General features: G+C 33.2%; 1 protein-coding gene across 3 annotated transcripts in view; it reads left to right on the top strand.

Annotated features, from left to right (window-relative positions):
* The window catches only part of Nasp (Nuclear autoantigenic sperm protein), a 218189-nt gene that overhangs the window by 63393 nt on the left and 135168 nt on the right, over positions 1-19628 (top strand). For all 3 annotated transcript variants that reach the window (XR_016548137.1, XM_090390866.1, XM_090390867.1), the window contains 2 exons: positions 5156-5304; positions 5411-5475. Coding sequence is in view for 2 of the 3 variants with exons in the window: in XM_090390866.1 (XP_090246992.1) it covers positions 5156-5304; positions 5411-5475 (214 nt within the window). In the remaining variant the exon portion in view is untranslated. The remainder of the gene's footprint in view (positions 1-5155; positions 5305-5410; positions 5476-19628) is intronic.

Raw genomic sequence — 19628 nt, 5'->3', positions numbered from 1 at the left:
AATAATGCAAGGCACACTTACTTTCAGACTCTCTATTGCTGTCCATCATGGGAAGGGTTGCTAACCAGACCAGGTTTGACTTTTATTGAGATCTCATCAGTGGAAGCTAATTCAGGAAGATATTGGTGTTAAATCAATGCAAAAGTCATAATTTCCATATACAAGTAATAAAATGATATATCATAATATTATTAAAACTCTCCAAATCAGAAATATTTGTAGGTAGAGAGCTTTTTTCACTTTTCGAAGCGAATTATAACAGACAAGAAATTATATTGCTTTAATCTTTTATCCAGCTGTAAGCAAAGTTTGCTAATAAAGCATTTTCATAGCTATACAGTTTGTATCCAGATGATCTTGACATCAATCTCTATATCTGTGGGATACTAAAGGAATCGCATCAATTCCTTTAGTATCCCATAATGCACAGTATAGTTCCTTTCAGACATGCATATTGCTATGCATTTAGAGGCCTGCAACATTCCAATCCAGAGTATTTTAATAATATGGGGATACAGCATTTTTTCTATTTGTATATGGAAAATGTGACTTTACATTGATTTAACCTATCTTTCTTGGTCTATCTCCTGCTGATAAGGCTGCAATAAATGCCAAAACTGGTCTGATAGAGACTTTTTCCAGAAGTTTACAATATGCACATCTAAAAAGAGGTGTGCTGTTTATTAAGGAATACCAAAGCAATTGATGGGAAGTCAATAGTCTATATATATAAGTCGCCTGGTCGAGAAGATACTCCATGCACAAACTTTACTTGTGCTTGGGTAAAGGCTTAAAACAAGAATATAATTGTTTATTATAATTTGCTTTTTATGAGTTCTATTTTTAAATTTCTTATAAAGTATAGGTTACCATAAAGATAGTTCACATATGTTAATTTTACATGGGAGTTCTATCAAAAAAACTTAAGTTGGCATGTCATACATGACAACTTTGCAACACTTGAGAAAGATAACCTGAATCTTTCTCAATGTGAATGTGTTTAATATCTATAAAACTAATTGGATCCAGGGTCTTCTAAATAAAACTACACTTTTAAGATCTCATTCTATTATATTTTTGTTTTGCATATAATTATTAGTCCACTATACTGAGTATCTTATTTTTTGCAACGAACTTTTACAAAAACAAGGTTCATTATAAAACTTCTTCTTTTTTTTTCTCCTTAACTGTCACGGGACTATGTAGTATTTCCTCATTTAGTGTGTGTGTGTGTGTGTATGTATGTGTATATATATATATATATATATATATATTTTTTTTTTTTATTTTTTTATTTTTTTTTTTTCCTTCTATTCATTTACATAACACTCAATGTAAATATTATCTTACCTCTGGTAATCTTAATCAGGGAAGTACAAACGCAAATTCTTTATTAATGAAAACAGTTTCCTGTAAAGTTCATAAATAGTGTATTGGGAAAGCAGAGTTCTTGTGCATTTGCACCACCTTATAGTTTAAATCTTTCATTGTGTTTTCAAGAAAATAATTCACTTTGTCACCCTTGAGCCTGAACAAAAGGAACCTTCCATTTTTGCTTTTTTTTTTCAAACTTTTTGTAGAATATCTATTAATTGTCTCCTTCTGTTAGTGTTCATTTCATTATATAAATCTATCAGTCATAGGGTTCACTTCTGTCTTACAGGAACTTCCACAACAAATCAAATAATCTGTTCTTAAAAAAAAAAAAAAAATTTTTTTTTAACCTTGGTACCACTGTTCTTTCCGTTCAGCTGACAGGAATCCCATGAATCACCGTGATGTACATGTGAACATCTTCAACCAAGTGGCAACCAAGAAATTTACAGTTACTGCCACATTATCGTTAGCAAAAGGACAATGTCACCCAACAACAGATATTACTATTAAAGCAAATTGTGAATTAGAATAAATTCCAAGTCAATGTCTAGAAGAAGAACAAATCCAAAGTCAGAAGAATTGGAAAATGGGAACCATCAAGTTATGTTTTGAGTATCACTGGAAAGGAAATTGCAGAAGAACTGGAAAAGTACTGCAGGTACATAATTGGCATTACTGAGATAAAGAAGACTAAAAAAAAGAGAGACCCTACAGAATAATTAGTATAGAATGCTATATTTAGAAATTAGTGATCAAGAAAAGAAAGGAGCAGTGATAACATTCAACACCAAACATGAAGATAAATATTTTTTTAACTGGAAGGCACTCAAATAGACCTATGTGGGCAAACTTTAAAATGAGAAAAATGGATAATGAAACTTATTTCTGCCTGTGTTCCCAGAGAAGTTTTTCATAAGGAAGAAATGGAAAAATTTTCAAGTCATTACCAGCTCACATAAATGGAAAGGCTGGTCCTTATTGGAGATCTAAGCAGCAGAGTAGGAAACAAATCCCACCAGCGATAAAGAAAAGTTTTGGGAAAATTTAGAGAACATGCCAAGGTAACAACAGTAATAAGTACCAGTTGGATTTCTGCTCCGGATATGGGCTAGTCATTATTAACACCACGTTCGAACATAAATATGACACAAAAAAATGAGTAAAATCTCATTGACAGTGTTACTGTTGATAATGATATCTTCATGCTGGTTCAGGAGAAAAGTGTGCAGATGATTAGAAATTGGAACTAATCACTTAGTTTTAAGTAAAAAAAAAAAATGAATATGACATTTTAAAAAGAATTAAAGTTGAGCAGCTTTTACAGGTGAACTGTAGACTCAACTATACAAATGATATTGAAGAAAAAATGAAACAGATCAAAAATAAGAGGCAAACATTGGAGCCTGAATGGCAAACTCTGAAGAAAACATTGATTCAGCTAAAGAGGCATGTGATGAAGTTGTCTGTAAGGATGGAAAAATAAGAACACCATGGTGGAGACAAAGTAAAAGAGGCAGTCCTGAAAAAGAAGAAAGCATACCAAATGTTCCTTGCAAATCAGTTGGCAGATGCCCAAAGAATAGAGAGAAAAATATAAAAGAGCTAAGCTATGTGTGAAAGTAGCTAAATAAAAGTCATGAAAGACTTCGGTAAGAATATAGAAAGTAAATATAAGGAAAGTGGCAAAATGTCCTGGAGGCTATCAAAAAGGCTTAGTAATGGAGGAAAAAGCACTGTAAAAGGAACAAAAGATAATATCAAGATTCCATGAAAACTGAAGACAGGATTTTTAGATGTCTGGAGTAATTACTTTTAAACACTTAAGCAGTGTCAGAAAAATGTGTAAGAAGAGTAATAGAAAATATGCAAATTGTGAACAGGAGTTCATATTGAGGTAAAAGAAATAGAAAGGCTGATGGACCAGATGATATTGAAGCATAATTTTTTTTTTTTTTTTTTTTTTTGCAGTGGCTACCCTGCATATTTCAGATGATTGGAGTAGAGCCGCCATGTTTCTTATCTATAAGAAGTAGAATGAAGCTGAATGTGAGAATTATAGAGCAGTTCTACAAAAGAAACTTTAAGAACAAGCTTGGTTCAGACCTAGTAGAAATCGTCAAGATCAGATTTTCACTTTATGACAAATAGTTGAGAAATTATGGAAATACAACAAGAATCTTTCTGTACTTATGTTTTGTAGATTGGGAAAATGCATACAACAAGGAGACCACAAATATGAGAGTTCTGAGAAAAAATATGGTCCTGATGAGATTGCATCGATGACAGAATCATAGAAAAACAATGATATTTGAAAGGAACTTAACATTAGCATTGAAGAATATGTGATCCCAGCTAATTTAAGTTGGATGGTCACTTGAATAGAATACAAAGGGAAAGATTTTATTTTTATTATTATTATTATTACGTGACACCTCCAGGGAGTCCAAAAACTCATCGAGGAAGGCCACCTATCCTACAACTCTGTCTCCACCACGCAACCCATCAACTACTACTACTACTATACCAATGTAGTGCTAGTAGTGTAGTAGTAGTAGTAATGTAGCAGTACTACTACACCTACCACCCACCACTAGTATATCATAGACAATTGCAAACATCGATGCCTGCAACAGGATTCATACCCGCAGCCTTTTGGCTGGAGAGCAGATGCACTAACCACTCGGCCAACCAGGCCAGATTTACTTGATAAGATGGCAGGAAAGGGACTCAGAGGAAGACCATGACCTTGCTGGATCTTGGTCTTCAGGAGATCAAAAGTTAGACAAATATTGGAGTACTAACAAGTAATAGACTAATTTGGAGGAAAATTGTTGATTGGAGATCAATAATAAGTCAAACTTAATCATGTAGTCTTGTCATAACCTTTTGAGGGTATCTAACTGGAAATTTGTGATGAAATTATTAGTTATCAGATATCCAGTAAGTACATTTAATCTAAAACACTATTTACATATTTTTTATGCAAATAAATGTTAATATCAATTGCTAATTGCATACTTTATTGGTTGTGTGAATTTATGAAACCTGAATTCTAACATGGGGAGAGGGAAGAAGCAGTTTGTAAAAGGGCTTATAATTTTAAATTATCATAACTTTTACATTGCCTGGAATGGGACCACCATTCTACTTACATAACTTGGCTTGAAAAACTATCATGTTGATTTTTGTCTCTGTTGCTTGCGAGTTATTGCTTTGCAATTTTTAGTTAGTTGATCCATTGCTTTATAGACATTTCATCTGCTATTTTTAATCTAGTATTATTTTCCAAAGTATCATATTGATCCTTTGATCCTGTATTAGCATTCCACATATCTTCTCTGATCTCCCTCTCTCTCTCTCTCTCTCTTTCTTTAAGTGTTTGAAGTTCACCATATTTATTTTTTCTTGAGCAGTAATTCTCATTTTCATAATTTTTCTTCAGTATTTCTGGTGAGAATAGCTTAAGTCTTTGATTGTTTCCATTTGGTTACAGAACAGGCAGGTATCTATTTACATAGATGTTTGTAGTTTCTTGTTGAGAAAACAATTTCACTTTTCTCTTATCTAGATTACTTCTTCCAAGCAGAGATATTGCAGTGGGGTGGCAGAGGGTATAATTTTTGCTAACAATATATATATATATATATATATATTTAAGATATAGCCTTGTAATTACATTTATAATTCAATTTGTACTTAAGAGTTATCATCTTTTCTGCATTTAAAATGTTATATGATTTTACAATATATCAAAAATATATGCTCATCTTCTTTTTAGATGAAGAAGATGAATGTGAAGAAGAAGATTTAAGTGATGAAAAAGATGAAGAATTAGAGAAGCCAGCTGACCAATCTCAAACTGATGCAGAAAATCAACCTGGACCATCTGGTGTTCAAGCTGAGAAAAGTGACCAGTCTGATCACAGTGTAAATCACAATTACTTTTTATAATTGCTTAGGCTACTTATAATGGTAACTCATCATGCTTTTTTTTAATATATCATTAAATGAAGCTTTTCATAATTCTTTCTAGGAAGAGGTATCAAATCTTCAGCTAGCATGGGAAGTTTTGGAGTTGGCCAAAATAGTTTTTACAAGGTAAAATCCCTACTTTTTAATAATTTAGTCTTATTTTCAAGAATAAAGAAATGTTGGTAGAAATTATTTTACCAGTACATTTTTTTCTTAAATAAACAATGATTAACTCTAATGGATAATTCCTAATTGTAAGAAATTTTAGGATAGCTACAATTCTTATTACAGCTTATTTCACAAAAATAAGTTTATCCTGAAGCAACATCATACAAAAGTAGTGCATATATTTTAAAAATTAATTAATGAATTAATTCCTTTTTTGTGACATATCAGGAATCAATTTAATGAATTAGCCATAAAAAAAATACCTATGTAATCAGGAGAGTTAACATAACCTGCAGTAAAATGGATTTTTACTATATCTAATAATGCAGGCCAGTCCAAAGTAAATATATATCAACTATTTTATGAATGTTTTCATTATCAATTTCCTGATATATATACCCTCAAGGGGTATAAGATTAAAAAATGTACAAGATACTTTGACAGTACTGCATTCACATTTATTATATTCACGTTATTTCTTGTGTCACATCCAGATTAGTCTATCGCTAATCATTACATCTGGTTGCATCATTCCACTAGATCTTGATCTTCCTCTGGGTATTTTTCTTTCCGTCTTGGCAATAAACACCTGTTTTGGTAATGCAATTCTTAGATTAGTCTGTTTACACATTCTTGAATGATAACAGTATCAAATTCCAACCTGATATCTTGGATCTGAGACCCAACTCTCAGATCCATACTTTAAGCTGATTTGAACACTATCTTGGATATTTCTAGTTTAGTGTTTTGGCTAATTTCTCTTATTCCATACAAATTATTTATCTGGCTCCTCACCATATCAGCTTTGCTTATTCTATTGTCTATTTCGATAATTAATTTACCTTCCTCACTACAAATTGAACTTTAAATAGATGAAATGTGAATCAAAACATTTCTGTGTGTCCACTAGACAGATAAATATAGAAATTTTTTCAACCAGTAATTTCTATACAATAAAATATAATATGCACGTTTAAAAAAGTGGAATTCAGTGCTATTAAATGTGATTTCTTCATCCATAGTACCAGCACTTTAATAAACATGTTAGATTTATTTTAAACACCAAGAGAGACTTTGCCAATATTTTTCAACTTTTCTTTTTCTAAGCCACAGAGGATGCTGACATGCAGCCTTAAGCTGATAGGTATGTAGCTTTAAAATTAACTACATGAAAGTTGGTGTAGATATGAATGTTCTGAAGCCAATAGTTAAATCAGTAAAACCAAATATTAAAAAATGAAAGATTTTGCATTGGTTATAAGTTGCAGTGGAAATATGAATGAATTGTATTTTACAGGAAATAATGGTAATTATGTAAATTGTTTGTACACTGGAACAAGGTCATTTTCTGAATCAAAAACTAAAAGAATCTGAAAATCATTGAAAACTGACTTAGCTCAGTTAGCTCTGAACCATCCATTTTTAGTTTGAATAGAAATTGTTGATTTAATAATTTCACCCCTTAAATTTATTAAGATAGTACTTTTCAGCATTTTAGAAGAACTTGAGAAAGATGTCAGTGATGCTTCTAAGAAAAGTTATTTTTAGTGAAGTTTGTTCTTTGTTGCATGCAGCACTCATCTTATATATAAATATAATAAGTTATATTACCTCTGTTTTCTTTCATTCTCTCATGTATTATTTTCATTGTATATATATTTTTATGAAAACTGAATTCTTTCAAGTTGCACAGGTAGGAAATTGTGAAAATTTTTGTAGTATGTTTTCTTGTTTGTGATGATGTTGCTCCATTAATATAAACTGCACTTATTTGATTTATATATTTCTATTCCTTCTTAATAATTTCAGCATGGATATAAGAACATTGTGCTTTTCTTATCAAAAAAAAAAAAACATGAAATTTTGGAAACTACAGTGGGCACAAGTACTGAAAATGATACAAGTATTTAAATTTAAGTCTTATACTATGCATTGTTATTGCAAGACTAATGAAGTGGAAGCTGAAAAAAAAAAAAAAGCCACCTCTATATTTACACTGCAAACGTATTGAAAATTTTGAAAAGGATATGGTTTCTCAAAGGAAAGAAATGGAGACCTTCCTCTGTTGTGTCCCAATTTGCAATTAATGTGCTTTCAATTATCCTTACATGTGAAACTCTACTTATCTTTATCCAAATCTTATCTATATATGAGATATCACCCAAATACAAATATTCAAGCTTCTTCTTCCCTTAGTGTCCCTAAATATTTATTTTTATACTGTGCCTTTTGGGACATTTAGTTTAAGATATAAAATTCAGAAACAAGGAGCAATTACCAAAATATGTTCAAGTGTGAAACTAATATGCAGTTGTGACCTTTATCTCGTGACTTAACAACCCCCCCCCCCCCCCCCGCATGATTAGGTTTGTACGTTTTTACAAGTGGTGCATTGAGCGGCAATCTCAGACAACTGTATTTTCAATGAACAAAAGTTTATTAAACTCTTAAACATGGTACAATTCAATTATTATCAAATAAAACTCAATTCAATACTAAGAATATAAAATACAAATTAACACTAGCTAAACATAAGTATTAGGCTAAGATCCTATATGGGAATTGCGAACATGCCACCATAACATATTCTATACATACAAACATATATATAATCCCAGGACTAGTTAACACTTTACTTAACCCTTTACTAGTCTGAATGTGCTATATTGCTGCATTACCATGGACATATATAATCAGTTTACTCTATCTAACTTACTAAAACAGTATGATTTAAACTATCCTTTCGCTGTGCTAATACACACTTTTAAACCTTTAAAACTCTCTTAAATAAAATACAATGTACAGGCTTAAATCTTTAGGCACATGAATACTTATTAATTAATAGTAACAAGCTTATTCTCATTCTAGTCTGACATGTACTAAAGTCATAGTATAATTCACATTAATCCCTTCTACTGTTCGGTAATTGAACAGTGATTACAGATACATATGATCTGAATTGACACAAGATTTTCACAGTACCTTTTGACTTGGGACTTCTACACTGGACTCTACCCTTTTCCGATTATACTTTCCTTTGGCATAAAAATGGGCTTTTACGATCTTTACTTTACATGCTTCAATCAAGGACAAACATAGGATCTATGGCTGTGAAATTCACGTGGGCACTGATTTCTTTATAGACTTCTTTCTCCCGTTACAATCACTGGATGATGAAACACATTATCTTCTCTCTTTTAACTAAATGGCATTCCTCGTTTCTTACAATAGGAACACGGAATTGAAATCCTGCACACTTTGTTTCCTTATTGTGTTGGACGGAGAAAACTCCTAACCTGTCACTCAGGAAAACCACGTGAGACCTATACGAAGACTCGTGAAGAAACTCTCAGGAAAAAGCCCAGTGTGTGTGTGTGTGGGGGGGGGGGTTCCTAACCCTTTTATACGATGACCCCCTACCGGCACCTTCTTCAATTTCTTTTCTTCCCCCCCTTACCGGAGTTGATTTCACTGACCAATTGGAGTGGCATTTTTACACCAAAACATCCTGCGGTCCTTGTGCATGTGACGTCTCAATTCAGGAATTATGACCTTGAGCTATAGTCTTTTGTTTAAGCTAACCTCTAAGTTACCTATACTAAATTAATCCCCTTTCCAAAATTTCTAAGAATTAACATGAATCCTAGATCTCTTATTTCAAGTGTAAAAACTAGCCTCTCATTTACAAAATCCTATGACTAATCTTCTTTGCTTTACTTAACCTTATTTTATCATATCACAACTAATAAAATTCCTTCCTTTTTTTTTTTTTTTTATTTAGTTCAACAAACAATTTCAGCTATAATTTTCACTTGGATGCAAGCATATTTTCTTTCTTTTAATTTTATGTATTTGTTACTTTCAAAGGCTCTTAACGATATCTGCTTAGGAACAAGCTTGCTTACTTATATTTATACAGGGTTTTTATTTTTTCTCCTGTTACATCATGATAACTGAAATTTTCACATTCTTAAGTTATCAGGGTGTAACACCTCTCAAAAAATGCTAAATTATATTTAGGATCTTTGAAAGTGAGTTTTTTAATAGGAAAATATCACAAGCCTTTTACAGAAGGTGAATTTTTGAAATTTGTTGTTTTGGCAATTGTTTGTAAACAAAATATTTCAAAATAATGCTTCCAGTAATGATTTAATTCAATAACGAATATGAAGTAAGGAATTAAGTGTGTAAGCAAATCAATAAGTAAGAGTCCTTTTTATAGTTTATGCTTTAGATGAAAAATGATGTAACAAAAACCAGAGAAATCCTGGTATGCATGAGATACTTTGACATTAATAAAACTAAATTTGTTGAAAAGTTATTAAAGAAGAATTTTTTAAGAAAGATTAATATTTCCACAATTTATGTGCTATACTGCTAATGGTGTAACAGAACATTAATTTTTTTATGGCAATATTAACTTTTTTTGCTTACATTGTATTGTTCATCAAGGGGTGTTCATCAGCAAAACTGTAATTAAGCATATGGATGAGGCAGAATTGACAGTTTGAGAGTTCTAAATGCACGAACACAAATATTGTGCTACTAAATAAATTTATTGTGTTACATGAGTATAATTGATGAAATACATAATGGTATTCTTCCATTCATGTGCCATCTCCTATCCTAGGAGGTTGACTGCCATGGTGTGGCGAAGACCCTATCTCTTCCACATATTGTCATAAGTATTCATGGCTGTAAATCCATATGTGTTCATGGAGCCAGTTTGCCTGTTCTGAGAGATGAAAAACCCAAGTTTCTGAGTGGAAAAAATCCTCTACCTCTGTATAAGATTGGCTAACTCACCTTTAGTCTAAAAAGACCAGATGATGGTTCCTCACATCATAGACAAGAATCAAACCCAGGTCTTTCCGACCAGTGGGCTTCTTTTGTCTATACCAGGGGTTGCCAAACTTCTTTGACTGTCGACCTCTTCGAGAGTTTCTTGACTTTTTATCGAACCCCCTCTATTTTACTATTACGTAATTATAATAGGACAAGCAAAAAAGACACTTATGTGAGTTTTTAGATTATTTATTTTATAGTTACAGTGTTTCTTGTATATATAATATAGTATATATTATTATATTAGCTTAACGTCAAAGGGATAGTTTTTGTTTTTGACATCCTTCTTAACATTGCATAGTTGATAGGAGGGATAAATAATTTATAAAATTTAATTTAGATAACAAAATAACAATAATACAATCTTCCTATAGATATATATAGGATGTACAAAACTACCAGCCCTGCTCAACTCTTCAACATATTGAAATTTAGTTCATGAATGAATAACGAATTATAATATGTATGTTGATGAATTTTAGAACATTAACGCTCACTTGTATGTCGATGCGCAAAAATGAGACTGGAATTGAATACGTGTAAGTATAAGTAAATAAGCAAACACGCACGTGTTGCAATTTCGCTCCCACCACGCCGCCGGGCAGGAACCACCGACATCCGTTTATTGGTAAATATGTCATTTTGGCCTACATGATTGGCCTCCGTAACTATTTTCATGACCTTGCTCCATCTTACAGGTCCTATTCATGTCACTGCTTCCACAATTCACTCTTAATTGCATTGTCAATCAGGATGGATGTAATCCAAGTTATCCAAATTAAATATTACCTGTACAATGATGTTTTATATTTTTCTATCAACCCCTGAGCCCGAATCGACTCCTAACAATGTTATATCGACCACTGGTCTATACTGACTGAGCTACAGAGGCGCTAGTGGTATTACTGAATTTATTATAATCACATGTTTTAAGCATTTGAAGCTAAAGATTTAGTGGAAAAATTGCAAAACAGTGTCTGGCTTAATGTTATTTTTAAAAGACTTTTTAACAAGGTTGTTCCATAAATAAGCAACTACAAGCAAGTAACATTGACAATGTTTATAATTGACGAACTTAAAAAATTGATAAATATCGAGTTATCATAATATCTCTCAGTGAGCTGAGAGTAATGATTTTGCTTCTTTAAATATTTCTATAAATATATCTAATAGAACAGTTCAAACAGTGATTGTTTGAAATCATTTCAAGAGCTTGATTTTCAGTGAGCTGAGAGTGATGATTTTTCTTCTTTAAATATTCCTATAAATAGCTACATGAATATTTGAAGAATTCTGACTTAAATGAACAGTCAGCCAGTGAATACAGATGGTCTTGCCTAGTAAGATTAAGGAGTCAGCATAAAGATATTAGGTATAAAATAAAAAGGAAGTAGATATTTGGTATGGTGAAGAATGTAAAGTAGTTACAGAAGAAAAGAATAAATGTTATATCAGGATGCATCAGAAGAATTTTGCAAAAGCTGCCCTTGACGAATATAGTGAAGCAAAAAAAAAAAAGGGAAAAAAAAGTACATGAAAGAAAAAAGAGGGATTACGGAAACTGTAAGATAGAAGAGCTGGAGCATTTAAGAACTAAGAATGAAGTCAAGATGTTTTATGGAGAGATAAATAAAACTAGAAAAGAATTTAAGCCTAGACACAATATGAAGGAATGAAAATGGTAATATAATAAACAATAAAGAACATATATTTCTCAGATGGCAGAGACATTTTAAAAATCTTTTATCTAAAGAAACAATCTTAGGTAATAGTAGCAATGATTATCACTATTATAACCACAATAGAGGAACAGCCGCCCACCTTGGAGGAAGTACAAGTAGCAGTGTCTAAATTAAAGTATGGTAAAGCTTCTAGATCCGATAGTCTGCAAGTAGAACTATTGAAAGGAGGAGGAAGAGAATGCCTCAAACAAATTCATGAGTTAATGGCTCACATATTGTTGAATGAAATTCTCCTGAAAGACTGGTCTACGAGTGTCCTATTTTCAATATTAAAAAAGAAAAGGAGACCCCTTAGAATGTGCTAATTATAGACGGATTAGCCTTTTAAATACAATATATAAAGTCTTCTCTAATAGACTATCCAAATATACTGAAAAAGGAACAGACAGCTATCAATGTGAATTTTGACCAAACAGGTCAACAACAGAGCAAATATTCACACTACGACAAATATTTCAAAAAAAAAAAACACATGAATACAATATAACTACTCATCATTTATTTATAGACTTTAAATCTGCATGTGACACTGTCAACAGGCAACAGTTATTTTTGGCAATGATGGGAATGAACATCCCAACCAAACTAATTCAGTTAGTCCAGATGACAATGAAATCCACTATATGTCATATTAAAATTCAATCTGACTTGTCAGAAGAATTTGAAACAGCAAATGGTCTAAGGGAAGGAGATGCATTAGCTTATCTGTTGTTTAACATAGCGTTAGAGAGGACTTTAATGGACTCTGGAATACAGAGAACAAATACAATTTATTATAAATCAGTCCAGGTCTTGGCATACGCTAATGACATCGATATTATTGCCAGAACACAGAAGGCCTTGTTAGAGGCATTCATCTCTCTGGAAAACTCCGCAAAAAGAATGGGCCTAAAGATTATTGAAAAGAAAACTAAATACATGGTTTCAAGCCCCAATAAAAATATGAATTTATTATTTAAATTATGGGGATATTAAATCTCACATTGTTTCAAAACCGAATAAGAAACTCAAAGATCGGTGGATACTAGCGTAAGCTAAAGCACATAGTACAAATTAGGGCAACTCGTAGCAAAGGTGGGTAAAGCTCTGATCACTATTCCTAGTATTTCCCATAATGTAAAACACATCTCCTAGGAGATGTATGTTATACATTATGGAGGAAGGTCACTACCCAGATCAGTTTCAACCTTTATTGAGGTCTCATCAGTGAGTAGGTAGACCAAATTAATACTGAGGGTATAGCGAAAAGAACTTGCATACTTTGCTATACGAGTTGTCAGAAAGGCACACCCATTAAATTGTTACTTAAATAAAGAGCAATGTATGTAACATTATTTTAAATAATGTTACATTGCTGAAGTGAAGCCTGTTGGCTCTTTATTTAAGTAATGAATTTATTAGGTTATATATAACAATTGGAAATTATAAATTTGAACATGTAGAAAACTTTATATATTTAAATATATTTTTTAGGTTCCATGATCAGTCATGCTAATGATACAAGCTTTGAGATTAGGAAAAGAATATCTGTAGCAAATAGATGTTATTGTGGACTTTAAGACATATATAAAATCAAGGCTATTAACTCTCCAAATTAAAGTTAGTATTTTATAAAACCTTAATTTGACACTGTATTAGTGTACTCATTGGAAACATGGAGCATGAACAAACAGGATAACAAGTATTTTCGAAAGAAAAATACTATGAACTATATGTGGACCAGTGAATAATGAATGGAGAATAAGGTATAATAATGAACTGTATAATTTTTTAGGAAACCAGATATTATTACATTCATAAAATTTGGTCGCCTGCAATCAGCTGGACATTTAATAAAAATAGAAGACCTAAGACCAGTAAAGAAAGCCTTTCTCTCTAACCCAGGGGGGTAATAGATCTAGAGGAAGACCAAGAACTAGATGGGGGGGGGGGATAATGTGACAGAAGAAGCCAGAACTCTTGGGGGGACGTAATTGGATGGCTAAGGCAAAAAATGAAGAGTGTCAGAAGCTTCTAAGAAATGCTAGGACTCAAAGGTTGTTAAGCCAATGATGATGAAATATTCCTATAAATATATCTAATAGAGCAGTTCAAACAAATATTAAAAATAAAATTACTGATTGTTTGGAATCTTTAAACACTTAACTGAACAGAAGATTTCAAGAGCTTGATTTTTTAAATCCCTTTCTTTCGTAACATCTCCTTTTCAAGAAATGGATATGGAAAATTTTGAATCATTACACAACTGACTATTCTCATTTTCTGTTATTTTGATACTCAGATGGACAAATGCAGAATTTTCCTTAATGGAAATTCATAATGGTGATAGATTGATAATGTTTTTTAAAGATAAACGTGACAATCGTATAATTTTGGACTGATTTGTATAACAATTCAAGCTGATATAAAGAATTAGCCACAGTGGCTCTGCTTCTTTTAGCAATATTCCCAACAACAGTTTACTCTGAACAAGTTTTTAATACATTCCATGTGTTGAAGCTTAAGTGCTGTGAAGACATCATGTTGGAGGTTTAATAGAATATATATAGCACCCAGAAAGGATTAAAACTGATTTTAATGCTTTATAAAGTACCCTGTTCCTGCAAGCTTACTTTGGACAGACAGGTAGATCAGCAACCATCTGCTTAGAAGAACACAATTGATACATCTGCTATCATGACTATTCTCAATCTGGCCTTGCAGACCATGTTTTGGATATCGCCCATAGGATCTCATGGGAAAAATACCACCATACTCCACCACGGTAAATTCAAAAAAGAAAGACTACTTTTAGAATCTGTGGCAGCACTCAAAAATTAACCTAATTTAAATAAATACGGTTACATAAAACTTCCCAAAATTTGGGAAACATTGATTACACAGTCCAACACAATTTTTGCTGACTTTTATATGAGACTTATTTTTTACTAATTTGGGTGCACTGATTTCAAATATCAAACCCATTTTTCTCTATCACGTCAGGTTTTTCCTCTATGGCATTTTCTTTTTGCTAATTTGCAAGTTTTTGATAGTTTTAAGGAGGCAGTACTATTTAGAGGATCAAAAAAATCGATTTTTTTAATATTATTTTCTGAAAGTATGTACTTTTAAAAATCTGTTCCTAACTTTTTATCAGGGGTGCTTAAGGGTCAAAGCTGTATAACTGAGAGGAGACCTCCACATAGCCTTTAAAGGAATGCGGAGAACCGACCAGGGCTTCTGACCTAATGTCCAATCCTCACCTTCTCGTGGTGCACCCTGTTGGGTATCTACTTAGATACTGAACGAACGAGGATGGGCTGGCAATTTGGGATTTAGCCGACCAAATTGTATTCTTATTGGTTAAACCAAAATAAAAAATGATGGTACAACATGACAAAATTTCATGCCGGCTGGGGCGTCGCCCGGTTAAACAAGGCCCCCGTTGTTTTTGCCAGGGAACCAGGGCGAACAGCGAAAAGTCAGCTACTGGAACAAATCTGAAAACAAACCCCAACTCAACATCACCAGAGTTAAAGATCGGTACTATCAACGTAAGAAGCCTGAATGGCAAAGAAATGGAGCTAGCTGAGGAATTAGATAAGTACCAGATCGACATAATAGGGGTGACTGAAACAAAAAAGACCAAAACTGGTGAGATCTTTCTGAGCAATAAATACAAAATGTTATATTCAGGCAATAAAAATCAAGGAAAAGAAGGAGTAGCCATAGTATTCAACACAAAATACGAGGCTAATCTTCTTGAATGGCAGTCAGTCTCAAGTAGAGTAATGTGGGCAAATATGAGAATGGGGAACTGGACAATGAGACTTATTTGTGCCTATGGTCCCACAGAAGGTTCTACTAAGGTGGAAGTGGAGGAATTTTTTGAGGCTTTAGAAAAAGCAACTGACACAATGAAAAAGGAAAAGTTGGTCCTTGTTGGGGATCTAAATAGTAGAGTAGGAAATGATTGCGAGACATACAAAAATATTTTGGGAAAATTTGGAGAAAAGAGCAAAGCTAATAATAATGGCAAATATCTGTTGGATTTCTGCTCAGGACATGGACTGGTTATTACTAACACCATGTTCCAACATAAAAATGTGCACAAATTCACATGGAGAGAAGAGGCTAGGAATAAGAAAAGTCTCATTGACTATGTTATTGTTGATAGTGATGTTTTCTCCCTGGTGCAGGACACCAGAGTGTACAGAGGATTTGAAATTGGAAGTGATCACTATTTAGTCTTGAGCAGGATAAAATTGAATTTCATATTGAAAAGAATAACATGTAAGAAAGTTTTAAAGCGAATAAAAGTTGAGCAGCTCTCAGATGTAAACTGTAGACTAAAATACAGAAATATTATTGAAAAGAAAATGAAAGAGTTTGAGAACAGGAATCAAACCTTGGAGATTCAGTGGCAAACTCTGAAGGAAACATTGATTGATTCTGCCAGAGAGGCATGTGGTGAGGTTGTGTGCAAAGATAAAAAAATCAGAACTCCCTGGTGGACACAGGAAGTTAAAGAGGCAGTGAAGGAAAAGAAGAAAGCATATCAAAAGTTCCTGGCAAATAAGTCAGCTTTTACTCTTACAGAATACAGAGACAAATGTAAGAAAGCTAAACAGTGTGTAAAACTAGCTAAACAAAAGTCATGGGAGGACTTTGGCAAGAATATAGAAAATAAATATCAAGAAGGTGGCAAAATATTCTGGAGGTTGTTGAAGAAGCTTAGGAATGGAGGAAAGAGTGCTGTAAAAGGAATTAGAGATGATAAAGGTGAAATGAAAACAGGAGAAAAAGATATCCTTGAAGTATGGAGTAATTACTTTGAAAAACTGCTAAATGAAACAAGCAGTGATGACAGCACAGTGATAAAAAACACTGACCAGGCATGCAGTCAGGAATACATATCCATACTTGAAGTAGAAAAAGCCATCAAAGGCTTGAAATGTGGAAAGGCAGCAGGAGTAGATGATATTCGACCAGAAATGCTGAAGTATGGTGGTATAAGAGTCTTACAGTGGCTGCACTGCATAGTTCAGAAAGCCTGGACAGAGGGACGAATTCCCAATGATTGGAGTAGAGCTCTCATAGTACCCATATATAAAAAGGGAAATAAAACTGAATGTGAGAATTACAGAGGTATTTCCCTACTGAGTGTTCCTGGCAAGATCTATGCAAGTATACTTGAGAAACGGTTGAGAAGAATTGTGGAAGAAAAGCTTGGTGAAGAACAAGCTGGATTCAGGCCAAATAGAGGCTGTCAGGATCAGATCTTCACTTTATGACAAATAGTCGAGAAAGCATGGGAATATAACAAAGATCTGTATTTAAGTTTTGTCGATTTGGAAAAGGCATATGACAAGGTGCCAAGAGAGAAGCTATTCAATACGCTGCAGTTATATGGTGTCAATGGGGCATTATATCAAGCAATACTTAGTCTTTATTTGAGTTGTGAGTCAGCAGTTAGAATTGAAAGAAGTACAGGAAGATGGTTTAATGTTAAATCTGGTGTGAGACAAGGATGTACATTATCCCCTCTGTTATTCATTATCTATATGGATCACATTATGAAGGAATGTGGTATTAAACCTGATATCAAAATTGGAGATGTTAATGTCAGCTCTTTGCTTTATGCGGATGATGTTATACTTCTAAATAAATCCGCTACAAGTCTGCAAGATTCTCTGACTAAATTGAATAGCTGTTGTAATAGATATGGTATGAAGGTCAGCAATAAAAAGACAAAGACAATGAAAATAGGCAGAATCATTGAAAATGTCAACTGTGTTGTGAATGGAGAACCTGTGGAACAAGTAAAACATTTCAGCTACTTAGGCACAATTTTTACTGAAGATGGTAAACTAAATATAGAAATAGACAACAGAATCAGCAAAGCTGGTATGGTGGGAAGTCAATTGAATAAATTCATATGGAATAAGAAAGAAATTAGTCGGAACACTAAATTAGCTGTATACAAGACTGTGTTCAAACCAATTTTAACTTATGGATCTGAGAGCTGGGTCAGAAGTAAAACACTTGACCAAAGACTAGAGACCGCAGATATGAGTGTCCTGAGAAAGATTAGAGGCGTGAACAGATGGCATCAATGGCAATATCATATTAAAAATGAGGATATTAGGAAAGAACTTGACATTGTCAGCATCCAGGAATGTGTTAGCAGAGCTAATCTCAGATGGTATGGTCACTTAAATAGAATGGGAGAGGAAAGATTAGCAAAACAAGTGTTCTCTGCCAGGTTGGCAGGGAAACGACCCAGAGGAAGACCAAGATATAGGTGGATTGATACGGTACAAAGTGCCTTAGACGATAGAAATATAAGATCTGATAATGTTGGAGTCTTGACAAGTAACAGACTTATTTGGAGGAAAATTGTAGATAGGAAGTTAGTAATGATGTAATTTTTTCATGTAGTTCTGTCATATCCTGTACACCCCTTGAGGGTACATGGCAGGAATTTGATGATGATGATGAACTTTTTATCAAGAAATTCGAAAAATTCCCAAAGATATAGCCTATTATTCAAAGCGATGCGCAGATCAGGAGCGCTCACCGCTCTCGCTTGTTAGTAAACGAATAAATGCATAAGAACCTGCATACTGGCGCTTTGAATGCGAGAGAGGCCGATAATTAGATACATAACTACTTAACAATATTCATTAAAAATTACAAGAATATTTATAAAAAAATAACAATTTTACTTACACATGAGTTTCAGGGAATAAATTTTTGTTTGTAGCAATTTCTGCTGTGTGTTCTGTTTTGGCAATTCCTTTGAATACTCCAACAGTAGTCGGCCATCATGTGAGAATCCCATCTTCCTTGGTACCAATCTTCCATAGTTTTTAAGTCTTGATGAAATCTTTCGCCTTGTTCATCACTTACAGCACCTAAATTCTATAGGAAATGAAGCTTTATGCTCATGTTGCAACCTAGGCGCTGGAAATTTTCAAGCATTGTTTCCATTAGATCTTTGTAATTGCACGCTTTTTTGTTTCCAAGAAAATTATTCGCAACCATCGTAAACGAAGTCCAGGCCTCTTTCTCAATTTCGTTCATAGAGTTCATGAAAGTTGGGTCTCTCATTAAAGTTCTAATTTGCAGTCCATCAAATACACTGGCTTTAATTTTTTCATAACTAAGTCGTGGAAATTTTTCACATATGTATTGGAAACAGTCACCTTGTAAATCTAAAGCTTTAACATACTGCTTCATAAGACCTAGTTTGATGTGTAGAGGTGGAAAAGTGATTTTTTCTCTGTCGATTAAAAACATTCAAGGATATTCTAAGAGGCCAATGTTTCTGACTCCAGTGTTGGTTTCTAGCTCGACTATCCCAGAAGCATAGAAAACATGGAAACTTTGTATATCCTCTTTGAAAGCCAAGTAAAAAGTTCACCATTTTAAGATCCACACAGATGATCCAGTTATAGTCTGTATATTTTAATAACTTCAGAACCTTTTTAATGTCCTCATATGTTTCCTTTAAGTGGACTGAATAGCCAATAGGAATTGAGC

The sequence above is a fragment of the Typopeltis vanoorti genome, chromosome 3, assembly GCF_054136105.1.
Source record: "Typopeltis vanoorti isolate ZY-2024b chromosome 3, IOZ_Tvanoo_1.0, whole genome shotgun sequence".
Classification (NCBI taxonomy): Eukaryota; Metazoa; Arthropoda; class Arachnida; order Uropygi; family Thelyphonidae; genus Typopeltis; species Typopeltis vanoorti.
Note: the sequence above shows the minus strand (reverse complement) of the source record. Positions and strands in the feature narration are given on the sequence as shown.